The sequence below is a fragment of the Diorhabda carinulata genome, chromosome 6, assembly GCF_026250575.1.
Source record: "Diorhabda carinulata isolate Delta chromosome 6, icDioCari1.1, whole genome shotgun sequence".
Lineage (NCBI taxonomy): Eukaryota > Metazoa > Arthropoda > Insecta > Coleoptera > Chrysomelidae > Diorhabda > Diorhabda carinulata.
The window spans coordinates 22,145,589-22,166,953 of record NC_079465.1 but is presented as its reverse complement, the minus strand read 5'-3'; the positions used below and the strand labels follow the sequence as shown (position 1 = coordinate 22,166,953).

Sequence of the window (21,365 nt, the reverse complement as noted above, 5' to 3'; positions counted from 1 at the left end):
TTTAGTATTTGCTTAGCATTCACTCTGGGTGAGATTGCTCCTTCGTTATCAACTGTAAAATATTGGGTAGCAAAGTTTAGACGAGACCGTACGATCTGCGAAGACCAGCAACGCAGTGGTCGACCGAATAAGGTGACGACTCCAGAAATGTTGAAGATGATGGATGGATGATCGTCGACTGAAAATGGGCGAGCTAACAGACTTAATAGGCATGTCAAAAAGTGCAGTACATCGCATGTTAACTGAAAATTTGAACACGAGAAAGCTGTACACGAGATAGGTGACGCTTTGACTCACAATGGAACAAAAACATCGTCGGGAAGATGTTTCCGTCGAGCGTTTCGCAGAAATATAGTTGTTTCATAACCATTGACGAAACGTGGGTCTGTCAATTCAAACTCGAAACAAAATAACAATCAAAACAATGGACTGAAGAGGGAGGACCTGGTTTCAAAGAAGCCAAAGATCGTTCCGACTGCAGGCAAGGTAATGGCGTCGGTTTTATGGTATGAGCTTGGGATAATTTTCATCAACTAGCTTGAAAAAGAAAAAACTATCAACGGGTAGTATTATGCAACGTTTGAGTAAAAAAATAAAGCAAAAACGGCCGCATTTTGCTAAGAAGAAAATGTCGTTTCAACACGATAAAGCACCAGCTCACATATCCGTTATTTTAACGACCAAACTTCATTAATTGATACCTCAAGCACCCTTTTATACAGATTTAATCCTCTCGTATTATTTTCTGTTTCTAGATTTGAAAAAAAACGGCTCGGGTATCGAACTTATTGAATATCGTTTGTAAATAAAAGGAAATTGCGTTGAAAGATAAATATTTTTGTGTTTTCTTTGTTGTGTCAAGTAAGAAACTAAGTTGGTAGTTAGAGCTATCCTAAATTCTGAAAATCATCTCTAAAAATTGAGTATCTTCAGTGCCACGTCGTAAAAAAGAGATGATTAGATCTTCTGGGTCTAGCAACAACATCCGAAATGTAAAAGAAAAATTAATTAGAACGAGATTTTGTTATTAATATAGGATGATTCTATAAACTATAGTTGAATTGATGAATTTAAAATATTTTTTACTATTGAAATCCGATCGGAACGTTACTGTAAATTTTGATTTTTTTACTTTCGTCGAACGTGGCCATTGCTGAGTAATCATTCCAAAGATCATCATATTTTATTCTAATAGAATTAATGAGCGCGTCGTCCTTTTCTATTATAGGAAATGATCAACGATAAGCTATGTATAAATAAATACATGGGTGGTACGAAAAATTCATTTCGAAATTAGTTTTTTTTGCCCGTATCAGATAAAATCGTTCATAATTGCTGGAAGTGTCAATTAACCAATTAATTAGTCATTCAAATGATTTACGTAAATGAGACAAGACGCATTAGCCGATTTAGTTTAAAAACGCCGTGTCAGGATTAACTAAGTTTCACTTTCGAATGTGAAAAGGCATCTAACTGCGTCTATTTTTATTTTTTCCCATCCCGTACACTATATGAAAGGTATAACTGCAAATTCATCGTCGGTAATTTGAAATTTTCTATAGTAGATTAGATATTTTTTTGTTTTATAGGAATCTAGTTTTCGAGTTTATTAAAATTACGCGGGGCGAGCGAAATTTTTTTTAGATACGAGGTGCGGTTGAATTATCCTTCATGTATTATCAATAAGTTGAAAAAAACGTCGCGAAATTCCAAATTTTTTTTATGGTTATGATTCAGTAACTTCGGGATATTGTTTATGAGTAATATGTAAAAGTCAATTAATAACGAGAAGCGTTTATTTGATATTCGGATGTTGATGCATGAATTGGGCACAACTAGGTCTTCATCAGCGAATTTTTGATCTCTCTAAATCACCAGGTATCAAGTATCAAGTGACTTATTATCTGATTGAGATTAGTACATTCCTAGTTTGATTAAGGGGATTAATTTAGGTTATATGTCCGAACTTTTTTTTAAATTTTTGATTGTTTTTCTAAATTTTCCACGTTTTTTGAATTGCTTTCGAGAATATTTTGAGATGGTTCAAATATTTTGGTTTGAATTTCAATTTGCCGAATTTGTTGTGAATTTTTAGTTTTTTTTTAAAAATTTTCTAATGTTTATCCGCGCTTTTCTGACCAGCCTTCGTATTTTCTAATTTTTTTCAATTCTACGTTATGTTTTTTGAATTTTTTTGTTTTATTGAGAAATATTTAAATTTTCTGAGCCTTTTGAGTTTTTAAGAATGAGGAATGTATCAAAATTTTCATTTTTTGACCTCTCAGCAAATTTTTTGTATTAAATTTTTCATGAAATTGAACTTGGAAAACTTAGATTTTGATCTAAATGAACTAAAAAACCCTTTTTCGTCAAGTTTGGTTTAGAAAATTTTCGTTTGGCCTAAATTCAAGCCTGTAAAGTGGATTTTTTGAAAAAAAAATAAATTTGGAAAACCCTATTTCCAATCTAAATAAATCAATTTTCGCCGAATTTACCTCGGAAAATTAATTTTATTTAAAACTAACTCCAGAACAGTAATTTTTCATCGCATTGAATCTAATTTAATTAAGAAAAATGAATTTTTCACAAATTTGATTTTAGAAAATTTAGATTTTGATCTAAATGAACTAAAAAAGCCTTTTTCATCAAGTTTGGTTCAGAAAATTTTCGTTTGGCCCAAATTCAATTCTGTAAAATGAATTTTTGGAAAAAAATGAATTTGAAAAACTCTTTTTTCAATTTAAATAAATCGTTTTCGCCGATTATACCTCAGCAGCAATTTTTCATTGCATTGAATCTAACTTAAACAAGAAAAATCAGTTTTTCACGAAATTGAACTTGGAAAACTTAGATTTTGATCTAAATGAACTAAAAAAGTCTTTTTCATCAAGTTTGGTTTAGAAAATTTTCGTTTGGCCCAAATTCAAGCCTGTAAAGTAGATTTTTTGAAAAAAAAGAATTTGGAAAACCCTTTTTTCAATTTAAATAAATCAATTTTCGCCGAATTTACCTCGGAAAATTAATTTTATTTAAAACTAACTCCAGAACAGTAATTTTTCATCGAATTGAATCTAATTTAATTAAGAAAAATCAATTTTTCACGAAATTGAACTTGGAAAACTTAGATTTTGATCTAAATGAACTAAAAAAGCCTTTTTCATCAAGTTTGATTTAGAAAATTTTCGTTTGGCCTAAATTCAAGCCTGTAAAATGAATTTTTGGAAAAAAATGAATTTGAAAAACTCTTTTTTCAATTTAAATAAATCTAACTTAAACAAGAAAAATCCATTTTTCACGAAATTGAACTTGGAAAATCTAGTTTTTTATATAAAAAAACTGAACAACTTTTTCATCAGCATCTTCTTTTGGTCCAGATTCAATTTTGTAAAGAATTTACATCAGAAAATGAATTTTTTATTCAGATTCATTTTGGAAAAACAATTTTTCGTTGCACTGAATCAAGAAAAAGTACTTTTCAAGAAAAATAATCATGAAAAACCCAGGTTTTTAAACTAAATGAAACCAAATCAGTTATTTTGAACAAATTAAATTAGTAAAATCAATTTTTTGTACAAAATCAATTCGCAAAAGCGACTTTTCCATCGAATTAAAGCAAGAAAAGTCGTTTTTTAATTATTACTTGGAAAATTTAGGTTTTGACAAAAGTTAACAAGAAACCAAAATCATTTTTTGTCTAAAAATAAACCAAAAAAATCCATTTCTGACAAACTCAAATTTGGAAAAGTCTTTAGAACTCATTTATCAACAAACAAAAGCAACAAACCGTTTACCTCATATTTTCAAATTTAATTCATTATTATTTGGGGTTTTCTTTATTTTTTTTGCATTTCTTTCAATTTATTTATTTCTTCAGTTTTTTTTTGAATTTTTAAAAATTATTTCAAATTATCTAGAATTTGAAGTTTTCATATATTTCGAAATTTTTCAATTCCTTCTAAATTTCCCTCGGTATCTCAGTCTTTTGAACTTTTCTCTAAATTTTCCAGTTTTATTAAACTTTTCCTTATTTTTTATACAACTTTTCGAATTCTACGAGCTTCACAATTAATATTTTTCCGAATTTTTTATATAACTACGGCCCTGTCTCTCAATATCACAAATGAATGCTTGTAGAATTATTACGAAACAAGTTTGTCATAAATGATTGTTGAAATTTTGATTTATGAAAGCCGAATTATCGCAATAGTCCAAACAAACATTTAAAACAGATTAGAATGATAAAACTTCAAGCGATTCGAACCACAAAAAGGAATTCGTGAGCCGGACATACCTAATTGTAAAAAAAGTGAAATTTTGGACGTATCCAAATACTTTCATTGAAAGAATAACTATAAAAGAAAAAAAAATTGGAATTCGGCGCAAAAGAAACACATAAATTGATTTGTACTTACCTAGAATGGTCCAAATCTCTTTTATTACCTAAAAGTAGGCTTGTATAATATGACGGCAGCTTCAATTTCACCAGTTGTCCCAATATTTCTTGAGCTTCGTGGAAACTGTGCTTATCCGTTACAGAATAAACTATAACGAACGCTTCCCCCCAACGTATGTGTTCGTAGAGGCAACCATTTTTCTGAAATATAAAAATAAACTTTTCTTTTACCTCTGTATAAATAATACACGATCGTGAGCATCAAAAATCAACTCAAATCGAGGTCAAAAGTCAGCAAGGTCAGATCCCTACTATGCAAACACAAATTGCTTTCGTCTGAGGATAGATGGAGCCCAATTCGTTAATCCACCTCCTCCAAAGGCCACATTTTCTTTTATACAACACTGCACGAATCTTCTGTCTTCTATAGACTCTTCTTCTTTTTCAGCTACCATGCGGACAGACTCTACATTGTTAAAAAGTCCAATTAGTGTTTTCTTTAGCGAGATGGTGGGATGAGGTTAATTTGAGGCCTGTTGTTGGACTTTTAGCTCATGGTTAACTGCTTTAAGTCTTGGTATATTCAATCCTCGCGTTTTTTTGTTAGACTTGAAGACTATTGATGACCCGTTTATAAATTAAATCATAAATTACCAATCTCTTGGTATCAACTGACTCATGTTCAGCGCACTGGTCACTTCTCGCTGATTCTGACCTTTTGACATCGCTTGAGCTGTTTAATCGATTATTGTGTTCATTTTCAGGTAGAATTCTTTTATGTTGTAAAAGATATGTGACATGTGATGACTAATTGATAGTCGTGGGTCAGGTAGATATCCTTTTATAAGGGTTAGTTACCGTATATTTGAGTATAATGACAGCAAGTGTCATTCCACCGCGATAACTTTGTCATATGTCATTGTTCCGAGCCCAATTGCGATAATTTTTTTCAAAAATAAACGTTGTACGTTACGAAAAACGTAATTATTAAGGTTACCGAGCTCGGCCTTCTAATATGATATTATGATTTCGCGATTTGTGGTCTACCACCTGTCAACCGAGGCCGTCTATCTCGAACTGGCGCCTATATTACCATATGTAATTATAGCTGACTTGTGTATAATTATTATTACGCAAACTAGTCCACTTTAATACTATAGATAAGGATCCAGTTACATCCGGATCATTCTAGTGTGAAATGCGAATTTTATCTCAACTTTTTCTTTATACAGTTGATCTCTTCGAAATTCGATTTACATCTAACTCGATCTATAAAATTAATTACATTGGTTGAATTAAAAAAGTTTGTTTATACGAGGGTTTAAACATTCATATTGATCAAAAAATGTGCCTATCAACTCGCTTCGAGTTTTGGCGATGAAGCGCCATCTCGAGTCACTGATGGCTTTCGTTTTCGCACTTCACTACAGGATGAGTTTCGTGAAAAAGAAGAAGACATCGATGCTGTGCGTAAGCTGACATACCGTTAGATTGAGGCATATTTTAGCGTTAGTTCCAATTGCATACATTCAATTTGGTTACCAAAAAGTTTTGTTCGCATTGGTGTCGATTGGTGCAAAAAAATATTGAAAACATTCAATCGTGGTGCTTCAAAAGACGTTCAATGAATCATGGATTTATGTATATGCACTTAGAAGCAAATGGTCGCACCAATCGTAGAAGAAGAATCATTCATCACCACGACAATGCGAGCTCTAACACAACCAAAAACATTTTTGAAAAGTCAGGACAAGTCAAGAATATTATTATTTCTTCGTATTCCTGTAGATCAAACATAAATTTCGAGGTGATTGTTTCTCTACATCTGAAGAAGCGGTTGAAGCGTTCAAATCATGTTTTGGAGGTACCTAATTGGATGGAATTGCTTCAGACCCAAGCAAAAGTGTATATGCCATAGGAACCCTCGTAGTAAATCTGTTGCCGAAGAAATTTAAGTTTTTGCTGATGTGTAGACTTTGGAAGATGACGTATCGAAGACTAACAATAGAAAGATATAAAATTTGTATCCCAGAAATCGTGGTGGCGCTTTTTCCACAATAACTCTGATTTATACATTCTTTTTTCATTTCGCTTACATCTCCTAAATTTTCCAGGTGATTTTTGAATTTTCTACAAGTTCAATATAATTTTCAGATTTTGTTTTTTCACGAAAATTCTGCAAGAAACAAAAACTGTCCAAGCCTTTAGTTTCAACCAGGTCGCGAGCTACTAATAAATTCTGGATTATATTTTTCTTTTCGAGCTCAAAATTTTCTTCCAAATGCCAGTTTCTTCTTACCCGGTGTCTTAAAGACTTTGTTGATGGATCCGTATACCAATCTTTGTATTCTAGATCCTCAGTTTTCGTTGTTCTTGTTCTGTTTAATCAACTTTCTATTTCTGTATCATCATCACCTTCTTTATCAAAAATTTCGTCGATTTCAGTTCCTAATTCTTTGCATCTCATCTTCTAAGTTGTTAAAGTTTTAGACGCTTGTTTCAGGCCTTTGTTGGCCGTGAAGGATTCCAATCCACTATTTTCGATTTTTACTAAAGACTTTTCTTATAACGAGGATTTGGAGGGTTGGATGATAATGCAAGGCTGCAAACCGTCAGAATCTTGCAAGATTACATTGGAGAAGTCGATTTTCGGGTTATGGAGTGGCCAGCGTATAATCCTGATCTAAATCTGATAGGACATTCATGGGATTAGCTAAAAAGATGAATTCGAGCTAGAAATCCCCCAAGAAACAATAATTAACTCGATTAAATCCATGTATAATCGTATGAGAGATGTTATTAGGTCAAGTGGAGGTCATACCAATTATTAAGAAATTGGAAGTGAAATTGAAATACCCTGATTAAAATGGAGACGAATTTACCTTTATGCATAACATTGCAAGATTGCAAATCGTCAGAAATGTGCAAGAGTACATTGGAGAAGTCGATTTTCGGGTTATGGAGTGGCCAGCGTATAATCCTGATCTAAATCTGATAGGACATTCATGGGATTAGTTAAAAATATTAATTCGAGGTAGATATCCCTGAAGAAACAATAATTAACTCGATTAGATCCATGTATAATCGTATGAGAGATGTTATTAGGTCAAGTCAATTATTAAGAAATTGAATGTGAAGTTTTAATAGTTTACGGTGGGCCGATTTCTATGCTAGCATATATTTCCGCCAGACACCTGTTGCTTATTTATTTTCACATCCGACGCAATGTCTATTTAAATCGACGCGGCGTCGAGACGCCGATGCTACTACTACTACTCTAATCTCATATTCTCCTAATCTTTAGGACGGTGAAAGCTGGAAAGTTCGCGATTTTCATTTTAGTGGGAAACGGAATCGATAAGAGGAAAAGAAATTTTCATAGGAGATTTCCGAAATTGTAGACCAAGTAAATTCTGGGATCTAAATCGGATTTGGTGAAGAAGACGCTGTGTTAATTTAACTAAAAAACAATTGTTTCTAAACAACGGCACAAAATACAAAGACGTCAATGTTGACATAAATTATCGTTCGGAATAAAAATTAACTCTTTTGAAATTCTAATACGGCTGCTCAAACACGAGAAATATGAATATAGGAAGCGTCAGAAATTACTATTAAGGCGAGATTTAGTTGTTTGTTTTTAACTGTACATACTGTTTGAAACTTACACATTAACTAAATAACTTTGAAATGTTCGGTGTGAATATTTATCTGTTAAATTGTATATACAGTAAGCGGCTAAATTATTCAACAAACTCATTATTTCGTGAAGGATTTACTTCATAAAAAATACATGAATATAGGTCGAGTTTTTAATTTAAATACAGATTTCCACATCATTTTATTCACGATGCTTCGTTGTTCGTTTCGGGGAAATCTCCAATCTAAGGACACAATTTTGGATAATTATTTAGTTGCATACGCCTGATTTCCTTGAAATTTTAGTACGTTGTACAGTTTTTTATACTGAAAAAGAAAACATTTCTTTATATAGTTTTTATTTTTAAGGTTTGAACATTGGAAACTATCTTGAATAGTTGATATTTTGCAACCACTTGTTGTTGGAGAGGATTAGGGGCGGGGGGGAGGTGTTGAGGGGAGGGGGTTGAACATGTAGACTATCTTTTAACACCCCCACTCCACCTCCAATTCTCTCCAACATTAATTTTAATTATAGTTACGATTAATGTAATGAAATAAGTCAATTTCTAATAATAATCATTTGTTTACACGTACAAATAATCATCAAGTTCTATATATATCTGGCCAAAGTCGCTCAATATTTTGAGTATGAGCATAACCTAACCTAAACTGACTTAACTTAACCTGACCTAACCTAACCTATCTGAATTTTCAACCTCGAAAAAGTATATATATATATATATATATATATATATATATATATATATATATATATATATATATATATATATTAAATTAATCAGCATAATTTTCTTCACAACATACTAAAATTTCAAGGAAATCGGGCGTATGCAACCTAAACTAATTACCCAATTTTGATTTGAATTTTAAAGTACTTAAATCATTTTGTTAAAAGTGAAACACTTTTCTTTATTAAAATATTTTCCACGTGAAAATCGATTTGTTTAATAATCCACCAGTTTCAGGGGCTGTTTTTGTTGGATTTGGCTTATCTTGAAATACCCATAAAGTCGATTGTTGTTAAATTTCGGGTTCATAGACATAGATCCATGGTAGGATCTTGTGGAACCCTTCGGAAGCTTCTCTTTTGAACGATTATCAAATTATACGATATCCAAAGTGAACAATCTCACTGTATGTCGCATGAAGATCGGATTTTGAACTACTTTCACGAAAAAACTGTAGCTGGAGAAGCTGCTTCATCACCAAAAGTCGAAGCGAGTTGATCGGGACAACTACTGTTGGTTAAATTCACGTCGAAGTCATAGAACTCGTACGACAACACTTTCAATATTTAAAAATGTCAAACTTTCAGATGGCAATGTCAGATTTGACATATTTACAACAGTGTTGCCATATTTGTAAGTAAAAATAATTCCAGGCTGTCAACTGCAGTTGATCGAAATTTAACTGTAGTAAAATATAAAATTAATTTTTAATTTTTTTCAATAATAATCTCTAGATCTTCGGAACGGTATTGACGTTCCATATTGTCCACAAATGGGGGAAATTAGAACAAAGGAAGCTTCGTTTTTTTGTATGGTATCATCTTTCGCTACAAAAGACCTAAGAAGCCTTGAGAAGTTTTTTTTTTTAATTTAGGCACTTCGTTCAAACTACAAAGAAGCTTCTTAATTTCGTTATTAAAACAATTTTCACGTGAAAATCAATATAAATACGAACATTATCGATTTGTTTAATAATCCACCAGTTTCGGGGGATACTTTTATTGGATTTGCTTCTTTTTCGCTTCAAAAGACCTAAGAAGCCCTGAAGGTTCAGGGGATGCTTTTATTGGATTTGACTTATCTTGAAAGACCCATACAGTCGATTGTTGTTAAATTTCGGGTTCATTGGCATAGATCCATGATTCATCACCTAATGGGATCATTTGGATCCCTTTGGAAGCTTCTCTTTCGCTTCAAAAGACCTAAGAAGCCCAGAGCTTTGTAATTTCTCGGAAATTTTTCCTAAGACAGTCATGATCCCTGCGACTCCTCTTTGAAGCCGCTTCTGTTAAGTTTTTGGTCTCGCCTCATAAATAGACAAAAAAAAATTGTAGCACTGACAAGGATTTTCAAAATTCGACTTTGAGGAATATAAAGTAAAACCATCAATGACTAACTAAGGGGGTTGAGTCTAAAAATGATTCGTTTCCCTTCGTGGCTTCACAAAGATTGAACACCCAGCGTATAAGCCTGATCTGGCGCACAGCGATTATATTTTCGATGTAGGCGTACGAATATTTTGACTCTGAATATTAGACGTTTTGTCTGTTTGGTTTTGTATATTGAATTGTATTTTGTTAAAGTTTGAAAGATCAATTCCTCGAAATAATTTATTTCATACGTTTATGACTGTAAAATCATTTCCTGATCATAACTACAGAAATTCATATTGTACTCACGTTCGCTATAAAATGCCCCCATTGAGGGATTTCAAGCTGTGTTATTACCTAACATATTGCAACATTGCATTTATACGGGGCGATGTCTCTTGGATTTTACTTAAGAAACGTTTTCAATGAACGCTTTGTAGATTTTTGCGAGAAAGGTCTTAAAAAATCGACTCAAATCGCAAGTTTGAGGTCAAAAGTCTTTATCTATATCTAAATTTTCTTTCCCATAAATGTTCGATAGGATATAAGTCAGGACCACGCGATGACCAATACATCATGGCAATTTCGATATAACTATCACACGAAACCTGCAGTACGTAGACGGGCATTGTCTTGCATTAGGATGACTGACGTAGAGAACCACGTGATCCACTAAAATTTGTTCTATGGATCGGTGCGCTTTTAATCCCCCGCTCCATTACCAGTTTCAATAAAAACCAACTCGGTTTTTACTTCTATTGAAAACCTACCATACAGATACAAATTTCTTTCGTCTGGCAGGCTCGGTTGGGTAAATAGCTGTCGTTTTGGACTCAATTTAAGCTGCCTTAAGTCTTCTCTTCAGCTACTCACAGCTACTCCTGGCTTTTCTTTGAGCTCTTATTGGACTTGAACACCAGCGAGGGCTATTTCTCGTCGAGTCTGGCCTTGTCGAAATAGGCTGATCACTTTATAACTTTATGAGTCCATTTTTAGGTAGAATTGTTGACGTTTAATGGCTGATTTTGGTGGGTCAGGTAGATAACCTCTCATAAGAATCGGTTATCTCTAATTAGCATTAATGTAAACAATTCGTGTTCAGTTTTTTTGCTGAAATAAACTGAAACACTGAAAACTAAAACAGGAAAATGAAAATATTGAAAACCGAAACAGAAATCCTATAAACGAAACAATGTTAGGTTAGGTTAGGTTAGGTTAAACATGTGAAAGTTGGTACGACTCTATTTAAACTAGTCGTAACTTGTAAAGTTTAGTCTCTATTTATAAAAAGAGTACAACGAGAGTCCCATACGGATCCATGGTATTACAAAGTTTGCCGAGCCCTTTGACATTAGCTTTAACCTCACTTTTCAGGTAATTTGTTAAGATCAGCCTCTATTTTTGTGAAGAGTATATAAATATGAGAATTTAAAGCATATATGGTAGCAAGGAAAATATTTGAAGTTGAAGGAAATGTTACAAATAATGAGCGAACTGGGCAGCTTTAGTTTGATCATTCAAGTGGAGATTTGATACTTGAAGATCTTTCGCACTTAGATCCGAGGGTAAATCATTGGAAGAAATTGAAGGGAATGTTAAAAGTGAGACAATTTAAGAGTTCAAACAAAAACTTGATGTCCAATAATTCATTAAGAAAACAGTCAAGCTGCTGAAGAATCTCACCAAGATGATGAAAAAGCCTCAAGATTTTGTATTTTTCCTTAACCCCATGGAAGTCAAGACACGACTGTTTATACGATGAATGTTTATCACGTACTTTGGGATTGGAGGAGAGTCCTACTTTCCCACGTGGAAACTTATTGCTGAACACTCTTGCATCAAGGTGGAGCTGGTGGAATTGAACTGGCAAATACTATCTGAGGATTGTGTATGGGTTTTAGATCGAAGTAACTACCAACAAAGAGCAAAAGAAGCATGAACCGAAACATAGAGACCGGGAGAAATTATTAATTAACCACGCTTATGAAGAAATAAAGCAGAGTTACCAAAAAGGAACCAATGACTAGCCTTCGAAAACAACAAAACGAAAAGTAAAACCAACAAGAATGCAATTTGGGCCCACAGCGTACGTCATGAACTGATTGGTAAAAAATTCGAATCCGCTAGCAGTAAATACTAGCTAGTATATTTAATAGCTACTGTTGCGTGTGTTCGAAAGATGGGATTATCTATTTTCTCGTGATATAGTCGAGGGCTTCATCAATATAATTCTATCGGTCTAAACGGCGTAATATAATACATACTCAAGTCAATTAAGCGTTTACAATCTAGTGGGCATGCAGTCAAATGAACACCAGGTATGTCGCATGTCAAGTTGTGTGCTAATTTCCAACCATTCTTATTTTGTTTTTCGATTTATTTAGCAGCCACAAGATTTATCTTTATATAAGTCAATGCGGCGGCACGAATTGCTTCATACGACGTTTACGCGGATGGTTCCAAAAGTACCTGGCCTGACCTAGAGATGGCGGTAGTTGCTTTATTAGAAAGTAGATAATCTATAGTTTGAAGAAGCCATGTTGTTTAATAACCTTCGACAGTGAACGTTTGGTTTTCGCGTTTGTTTACAGCGTCGCGAAGATGTACTCATCGAATGTTTGGCGATGGACTGAAGAGGGAGGACTAGGTTCAAAGAAGGCGAAGATCTTCCCATCTCCAGGCGTCCGTTTTGGGATGCGCGTGAGATAATTTCCATTGACTATCAACGGCGAACTTATTGCAACGTTTGAGCGAAGGAATCCATCAATTCTAATCCTGAGCTTTACGCAAATAATTCTCAAAGTTTTGATTTTGTTCCGGTACAATTTAGAAGAGTCGATTCGAACGAAATGTATGTTTGAAGCTTTTAATAATCGATTCGAGGAAATAATGGTGGAGAAGCGGAATGTCTCATAGAAAAATATTTGTTTTCATCTCTTAATTCCAAATTGAAGTTGAAATCATTTATTTTAACAGTCGAGATGATATCGCTTCCATCTCTACAACGAAGTACTAAAATTTAATTACGATATGTAAGGGAAAGGTAATTGCGGTAGCTGTTGTAACAAATTTACGGAATTATCCGTATAGGTAGGTAGTATATTAATTTATGTGACAACTAGCATCCAGCTGTCTTGTCTGTTTACCTCGAATAAATTAGTTACGCCGCAGGATTTTAAGGATTCGAGTGTCGGGCTTAATTAACTTGGATTATGATGATGATGAATTGTTGGGGAATTGATAAAAACGCGCATCTAAGACGAAAATCCTTCCCAGCGTGGTCCATATCCATTTTTGTATGGCCATATGCATAACCAGTGCCTAAAGAACTGTATCTTCCGAAGGAGTGGACTGGTTGCTATGGAGATGCAAGTAAAAGAATGGTATCGAAGGCTGATGCAAGAATTAATCTTATCCAGAGGAGGTAAATGTAATGGGACGCAGAAACGTACAACTGGCTGTTATCTAAGTCTGGATGAAGAGGAAGCATGAAGAAACTGACGACTTCTTAGCACAAGCGCTGACAGGCCATGGATGATTTTGCGGGCACCTTTATGCCAGACGTCGAAGAAGTTTCAATATTGCCATGATGGAGTGCTTGTTAGAATCCAGGAAGTACACTTATGAAGCGATATGGGCTATATTAGAGATCAAATAGAAAGAGAGCGGATACTATTACAAAGTACGAGAGCCCAGGAGGGGGATTTAGTCGATAAAAGTCCGAAAGGACTCCGGGTGTACATGAAGATTATCTTCTATAGAAAAATAAAGGTTAGACAGATATTGAGAGGAACTGTCAGTAATTAACGAAATTAATATCATTAGATATTGTTGGACGAGGATGGCTTGACCAAGATATGGCGGTAATTGCTTGAAATATACCAGTGTATTAGAAACTACACAATCTATAGAGAAAGTTTGAAGAGGACACGCTTTTAAAAGCTTTAGCACAACTAATAAAAAAGATGAACTAGATTTTACTCTAGGTGAGAGTGCTACTTCGTTATCAAGAGTAAAATATTGGATAGGAAAGTTTAGACCGTATGATCTGCGAAGACCAGCAACGCAGTGGTCGACCAAATAAGGTGACGATTTCAGAAATGTGATGGATGGATGATCGTCGACTGAAAGAAAGAAAAGAGATTACGTTGAAAAACAAACACAAAACCTTTGTGTTTTCTTTATTGGGCAAGGTACTTCCGAGACCATTCTCGTATACAGAGAGAAATTCGATACATGCTGAATGATACAAAAGAAATAATAGATAAGTTTTAACAAAAACGACAAAAACAAAGCTACCCGCTAAGATTTAATGTTTCCTATTATAAATTTCAACGTTCAGGAATTCAATTCGGGATAATGGCGTCTTAACACGTCAGGCTTAAAGAAGATATTAGTCTCGTAATTCCTTGTCGCACTGTTTACCGATACAGGATATTAACCGCTTCGTTACAAACGTTCATATTGAAATATTTCAAATTTATGTGTCTGCTATTAATGAATTCGTTAGAAATTTCACACTAAATACGTTTTTATATCAAATACTGAGTGTATAAATTGAATTGAATTGACTCGTGGTTGCTAAATATTTACGATTCCAAGTAATAAGCGAAATTTATGTGAATTGCTCGTTCCGAAACGTATTATCATATTCTTCTTATTTATTTAATTTTTTTTAATCACAAATAACTGACTAAGGTTGCTATAGATCAGCTTTATATATTAAAATAATTTCTAGATTCGTCGAATTTTCGGAATTTCGAGATTACCGTAAATAAATCAAAAGTCATTTTTTAGAAATTGTTTTATAAAAACAGGCATTAAAACATAATGTAGATAGTCGGCGCTTTCGTCAAAGTTTAGTTTCGATAATATTTTGAAACAGTATTGGATTCACGATGTATATCGGTGGGTGACAAATGGAGACTTTAGAAGCATGCGCAGATGAGGTTAAGAAATTGTTGTAATGCTTCATGTCAAGGAAATTGCTTCCACATCTACCGCATTCCCCAGACCTGGACCGAAACCGAAAGAAACTAAACTTATTTCGAAGCTAAAGACAAATCGTATCGAGGCATAACGAAATTAAATTCCGGTATAGTTCACGATTTCTTCAGGTGCACGATTCCCACTCTAATCATCATTTGAACGTTTTAATTTCGTGTAGGTCGATGGAAGTAATCGATTTATGAAAAATTTATAATTTATGTGTTTATTAGAAAAAATTCCGGCACGTTACGTTTCGAAAATTTATGATTTGCTAGCGGAATAAAGTTGAAATGACGATATTAGTTGGAAAACGCCCTTTTTATTTCGTTGACATTTGATTAATATCGACTTAAGTGGTAGTATTATTTACAGATAGTGACCATTTATCACTTTTACGAAGTTTAGATTTTAATCTTTTTGATAAATGTTTCATTGCTCCGAATAGTTAACAGTAGTTAGTCTCACAGTTTAAATATGATAATTTGATTAATAATTTATCGGGGTCGTTCTATAGGCGGATACGATAGGGTGAATTGTCTAAGATTAAAGACAAAGAACGATGGAAATTGCTCAAAATATTGCATTTTATCATGGAAGTCTTTTACTTTTTTCTTTCAATTTAAATAACAGTTAATTCTTCACAAATATACATTACAAATCTTCTTTACTAAAAGAGTGGTACTGGATGGTGATAGCAACTGCTTTTCTACTTCAATGTAGACGTTTACAACGACCAAAAGGTTCTTCTTCTAACAGCTTGCTTTGACCCAATCGTTACATGTCGAAAGTAAGTGAAAAATGTTTGAATGCTCTTCCCAATAACTCCTGAGCTACCTTTGGGTAAAGGCAAGATGTCATTTAACACTTTCCGAAGATAAAAGCATAAATTAGTTATAATCCTCTAATCTCATTAGTTGGTAAGGCTTTGATAGACTTCTTTAGCCGTTAGCTACTTGGATGCTCTTCTCAATAACTCCTGAGCTACCTTTGGGTAAAGGCAAGATGTCATTTAATACTTTCCGAAGATAAAAGCATAAATTAGTTATAATCCTCTAATCTCATTAGTTGGTAAGGCTTTGATAGACTTCTTTAGCCGTTAGCTACTTGGATGCTCTTCTCAATAACTCCTGAGCTACCTTTGGGTAAAGGCAAGATGTCATTTAATACTTTCCGAAGATAAAAGCATAAATTATAATCTTCTAATCTCTTAATTTGGTAAGGCTTTGATAGACTTCTGCAGTCGTTAGCTGATTGGATGCTCTTGCCATTAACTCCTGAGCTACCTTTGGGTAAAGGCGAGATGTCATTTAACAGTTTCCGAAGATAGAAGCATCAATTGTTCATAATCTTCTGATCTCTTGAGTTGGCAAGGCTTTGATAGACTTCTGGAGTCGTTAGCTGATTGGATGCTCTTCCCATTAACTCTTGAGCTACCTTTGGGCGAAGGCGAGATGTCATTTAACAGTTTCCGAAGATAGAAGCATCAATTGTTCATAATCTTCTGATCTCTTGAGTTGGCAAGGCTTTGATAGACTTCTGGAGTCGTTAGCTGATTGGATGCTCTTCCCATTAACTCTTGAGCTACCTTTGGGCGAAGGCGAGATGTCATTTAACAGTTTCCGAAGATAGAAGCATAAATTGGTTTTAATCTTCTGATCTCTTAAGTTGGTAAGGCTTTTATAGACTTCTTTAGTCGTTAGCTGATTGGATGCTCTTCCCATTAACTCTTGAGCTACCTTTGGGCGAAGGCGAGATGTCTTTTAACAGTTTTCGAAGATAGAAGCATGAATTGGTTATAATCTTTGATCTCTTGAATTGGTAAGGCTTTGATAGACTGTTTTAGTCGTTAGCCGATTGGATGCTCTTCCCATTAACTCTTGAGCTACCTTTGGGTAAAGGCAAGATGTCATTTAACAGTTTCCGAAGTTAGAAGCATCAATTGATTATAATCTTCTGATCTCTTAAGTTGGTAAGGCTTGATGGTGTTAATTCAAAGATTTTTGATTTATAAGATGTCGAAATTAAGGATACAAGGCTTATATAAATCAATTTCTTAGCTCTGTTAGGTAATATGTGTCCTTTATCTTATAATTTTTATAATTTTCAATTTTTGTACCAGACTATTTGGGTGGGGATTGTTGGGCAACAGAATGAACTATCATTTACAAAAAAAAACAAAAGCTGGAATACGATTCCTCGTTTATCATAGATATTTATTTACGTAAAGTAAAATTAATTGGATCTTCTTTGAGCAAGAGACTCATATATATAAATCTTTAGAAAAATGTAAAATTACGTTGTAATAATCGCTGGTTTGCAATTATCTCAGGCTTACAAATCAAATAAGCCGGTCCGAGGCGGCGCTACAATTCATATAAATGAGTCTATGTACCGGGTAGCTCGAAAAAGTTCAAACATCCCAGATAAGGTGATAAATAAACAACGTATTGGCAAATATCTAATTTAGATGCCTAAAATACCCTGTATAATATGACGTAACTAAATTTAGTTGAAGAAAGTTATCATAATTATAATGAAAGTGATTGTTGAAATTGATAATTTTTTATCAACCACCAAGTTAATTAGAGATATTTTTGTGGTACAATAACCAGATTTTAGCATTCGCATGTATATCAGCATGAATAAATTAATGGTTCCTTAATCCTTCGTGCGTGATTTAATGCTAAATTTCTAATTGATTATGCAATAATTGTGTTAAATCCGCTAAATATTTCATGTGTGTGGGCAATAAGCCGATTATGTTTTGATCTGTTTTATAATATATGAAAATATTTATGTCAATTTCATCGTTTATCTATAGATGTCCGTAGATATAGTCGACTTTAATTTAGTATGAGAACAAATCGAAGCAAGACTGCAAAGCAAGAAACCCCCAAAAACAAAATTAAAAAACTAATCAGCCTTTTTCGAATGCAAACGACAGAAGTGGAAGAAAATTTATGGCAAACTATCTAGAAACTTTTAAACATTATTTATTTATCTATTTATTTATTCATTTATCTGTTTATTTATTCATTTAACTATTTATTCATTTATCTTTTTATTCATATAACTATTTATATATTCATCTATTTATTTATTTCTAGAATCTAGAAATTTTAAAAAATTATTTATTTATCCATTTATTTATTTATCCTTTTATATATCTATTCATTTATCTATTAATTTACTTATATTTCTATTCATTTATCTGTCCATGAATTTATCTACTCATTTATTTATTTATCCTTTTATATATCTATTTATTCATTTCTAGAATCTAGAAGCTTTAAAAATTATATATTTATTTATTTATCTATTTATCTATTTATCTATTTATCTACTTATCTATGTATCTATTCATTTATTTATTCATCTATTTATTTATTCATTTATCAATGTATCTATCTATTTATTTCTAGAATCTAGGAACTTTTAAAAATTATTTATTTATCTACTTATCTATTTATGTATTTATCTAAATATCTATTTATCTATTCATTTATTTATTTATCTTTTTATTAATTTATCTATCTATTTATGTATTTATCTATTTATCTATTTATTTTTTTATCTTTTTATTTATCTATTTGTTAGGGTTTTAACTTTGGTAAACTGCCTATAGTTAAGTTTTCTAGTTAAACATAAGGTATTACTCTTTGAATTTTGAAACGAAGTCTATTTCTATCAAATTTGATAATTTGATTAATGTTCGATATGGAATTATACAGCTTCAGATCATCTGCATAAAAGAAAATTTAAGAATTTAGTCCTAAGACGATGTCATTTATAATTATTAAAAATAATAATGGTCCAAGTACTGGGCACTGGGGCATTCCAGACACATACGTTAATTTCTATGGAATTAAAACCGTGGTAAATAACTAAAAGCTTCCTATCTGTGAGGTATGACATGGTAAATGAATCACTTATACCAATTTTGGATAGCTTAGTCAGAAGAATATCATGTTTCAAGGCGATCAAAAGCTTTGGAAAACCCGTGGTGAAGACATCAACTTGACCACCGCTATCTAAGTTTGCTACTATTAAACACATTAAGTTCGAGATCGTAGATCTACCAAAATAAAAACTAAGCTGTTCATAAGATATGGATGGTTTCTCGTGGTGGAAAACAACCTGAAGCAGAGTTTCAAATACAAGCATTTGAAATGTCATCTAGTTGGGGAAGAGGTTCGTTCTTATACGATGGACGACGTTTTGGGAACTGCATCTTTGATCCCGAAAAAACGGGAGTCAGTTTGCGAAAATTGGGCAGAAAATTCCAAATTCAAAAAGCAACATTATAAAGAAACAGAATCTAGTACAAAAATCAAAGGAGTTTCTGTAGAGTTGAGAAGTCTAGGAATGTTGAGGCCAATTAGAAAGAGAATTTTGAATAAACCCCAGATCTTATAATTTCATGCAACATTTAAAAATAAAAATTAGGAAATCAAGCCGTCTGGGCGATGATTCAGATACATAAAATTTGAGTTTCATAAAGTGTAAATAATTGAATCAAAACAAAAAGTTTGTACCGATTTTTTTGTACCCACAACCCTAAGTTAAAATTCACTTTTGGTACATCTCCTGTAGAAGTTGCTGGTATCCAATTACAGAGGCCTGTTGTACATGTTTATAATGATTACAACAGATTTCATTAAACAAGATGTTATTACTATTTCAAACCAATGAAAATTACGATTCTCGATAACATCTCCAGAGAAACTTATATATGATTAAAAATTATGCGCTCGGTTCCCATGAATACGAGTTACTATCTAATCTAAAGGATACAAATCTGGTCATTTTAGAGGTGTCATTACAGTTCTGTATCTCAATTCAATTCTGACGAAATTTTTGATTCAAAACAACCGAAAAAACTACGTTTCATAAAATGTATTTACTTCAAATTGAAATTATTGATGAATTTGTAATACGAGGTGATTCCACAATGTTCCGTATGAATTAGGGGCGATACGAAAGAGATTTTATAAAAAACTATAAGCTATAATGGATAAAATAAAATCAGAAGATACAATTAACATTAGGGATCTAAATGCCGTATTTTTAGAAGAATTTCTCTTTTGCTTCAAAATAGGCTTCAGTTTCAGCATTTGCTTCTTTATTTGAGCTAAATTTTTTACCAGCGAGCAATTTTTGAGATTAGTAGTCACTGGTGGGTAGATCTGGACTATACGGTGGATGAGGAAGCAATTCTTTCAATTTAACCATCGTTGTTATCGATTTATGAATCGGTGCATTGTCTTGGTAAAACAGTGGTTCTTTCTTCGACATATTAGACAGTTTCTTCTTGATTTTTGCATTCAAACGATCCAACAACTCTATGTAATATTCGTTGATTATCTTTCTCTTTTAGAAATAGTCGATGAACAATATTCCTCGTGCATCCCAAAATACTGAAGCTATAACCTTCCCAGCTGACTGTGGTGCGTTTGGACGCTTCAAACCTGGTTTTTCGACTGCAGTGCACTTAGATGATGATCGTTTTGATTCCGGAGTAAAGTGATAGATTCAAACAGAGCAAAACAACTGAATGTACTCATCAACACCTTAAAGATCAAATGTTTAGTGACGTCCAAATCACCGATACGATGTAAGTTGGAAATCGATTCAAAAATGATTAAGCAAGTGAATCATTTTCAATACTTGGGAGCCAGAAGAAAGGAGATCACAGGGAAGACCGGAATGTTGAACTTCATCTTCAAGGGAAGACTTTCAGGCAATGACTCCGCAGTAACAAAAGTCTTGTTTCTATATCTATCAGCAGCTGACTCAAGCAGAAGAAATGTTCGTCATTTTTCGATCGCTGACGACGATGTGTTTTCTAGATACAAATAAAGTAAAATCGAGTGAAATCTATCGGTAAATCTGCGAGCTTTATGGACATTACCTTTTGGCATTACTGCTGACGGAATAATGATTGCCATGATGATCATTAGCATTCGTCATGGATAGGCACCACAAGAAGAAAGAAGATTCGAATCTAGTACCCGCAGTTGAAAGGCACGAAGTCTTCAGCGACTTTGAATGTTTCCATCGAGTTTTTGATGATGTTTCACAGAAATAAAACTATTTCATAACCATGGATGGAACGTGGGTATGTCAATTCAAACTCTAAACAAAAGAACAATCAAAACAATGGACTAAAGAGGGAGGACAAGGTCCACTGAAGGCAAAGACCGTTCCATCTGCATATCGTCG

At 33.3% G+C, this 21,365-nt stretch overlaps 1 protein-coding gene across 5 annotated transcripts in view; it reads right to left on the bottom strand.

The window, feature by feature from the left end:
* LOC130894803 (ras-related and estrogen-regulated growth inhibitor-like) overlaps positions 1 to 21,365 on the bottom strand; it is a 133,798-nt gene that overhangs the window by 9,748 nt on the left and 102,685 nt on the right. For all 5 annotated transcript variants that reach the window (XR_009059388.1, XR_009059389.1, XR_009059390.1 and 2 more), the window contains exon 4: positions 4,413 to 4,594. Coding sequence is in view for 1 of the 5 variants with exons in the window: in XM_057801797.1 (XP_057657780.1) it covers positions 4,413 to 4,594 (182 nt within the window). In the remaining 4 variants the exon portion in view is untranslated. The remainder of the gene's footprint in view (positions 1 to 4,412; positions 4,595 to 21,365) is intronic.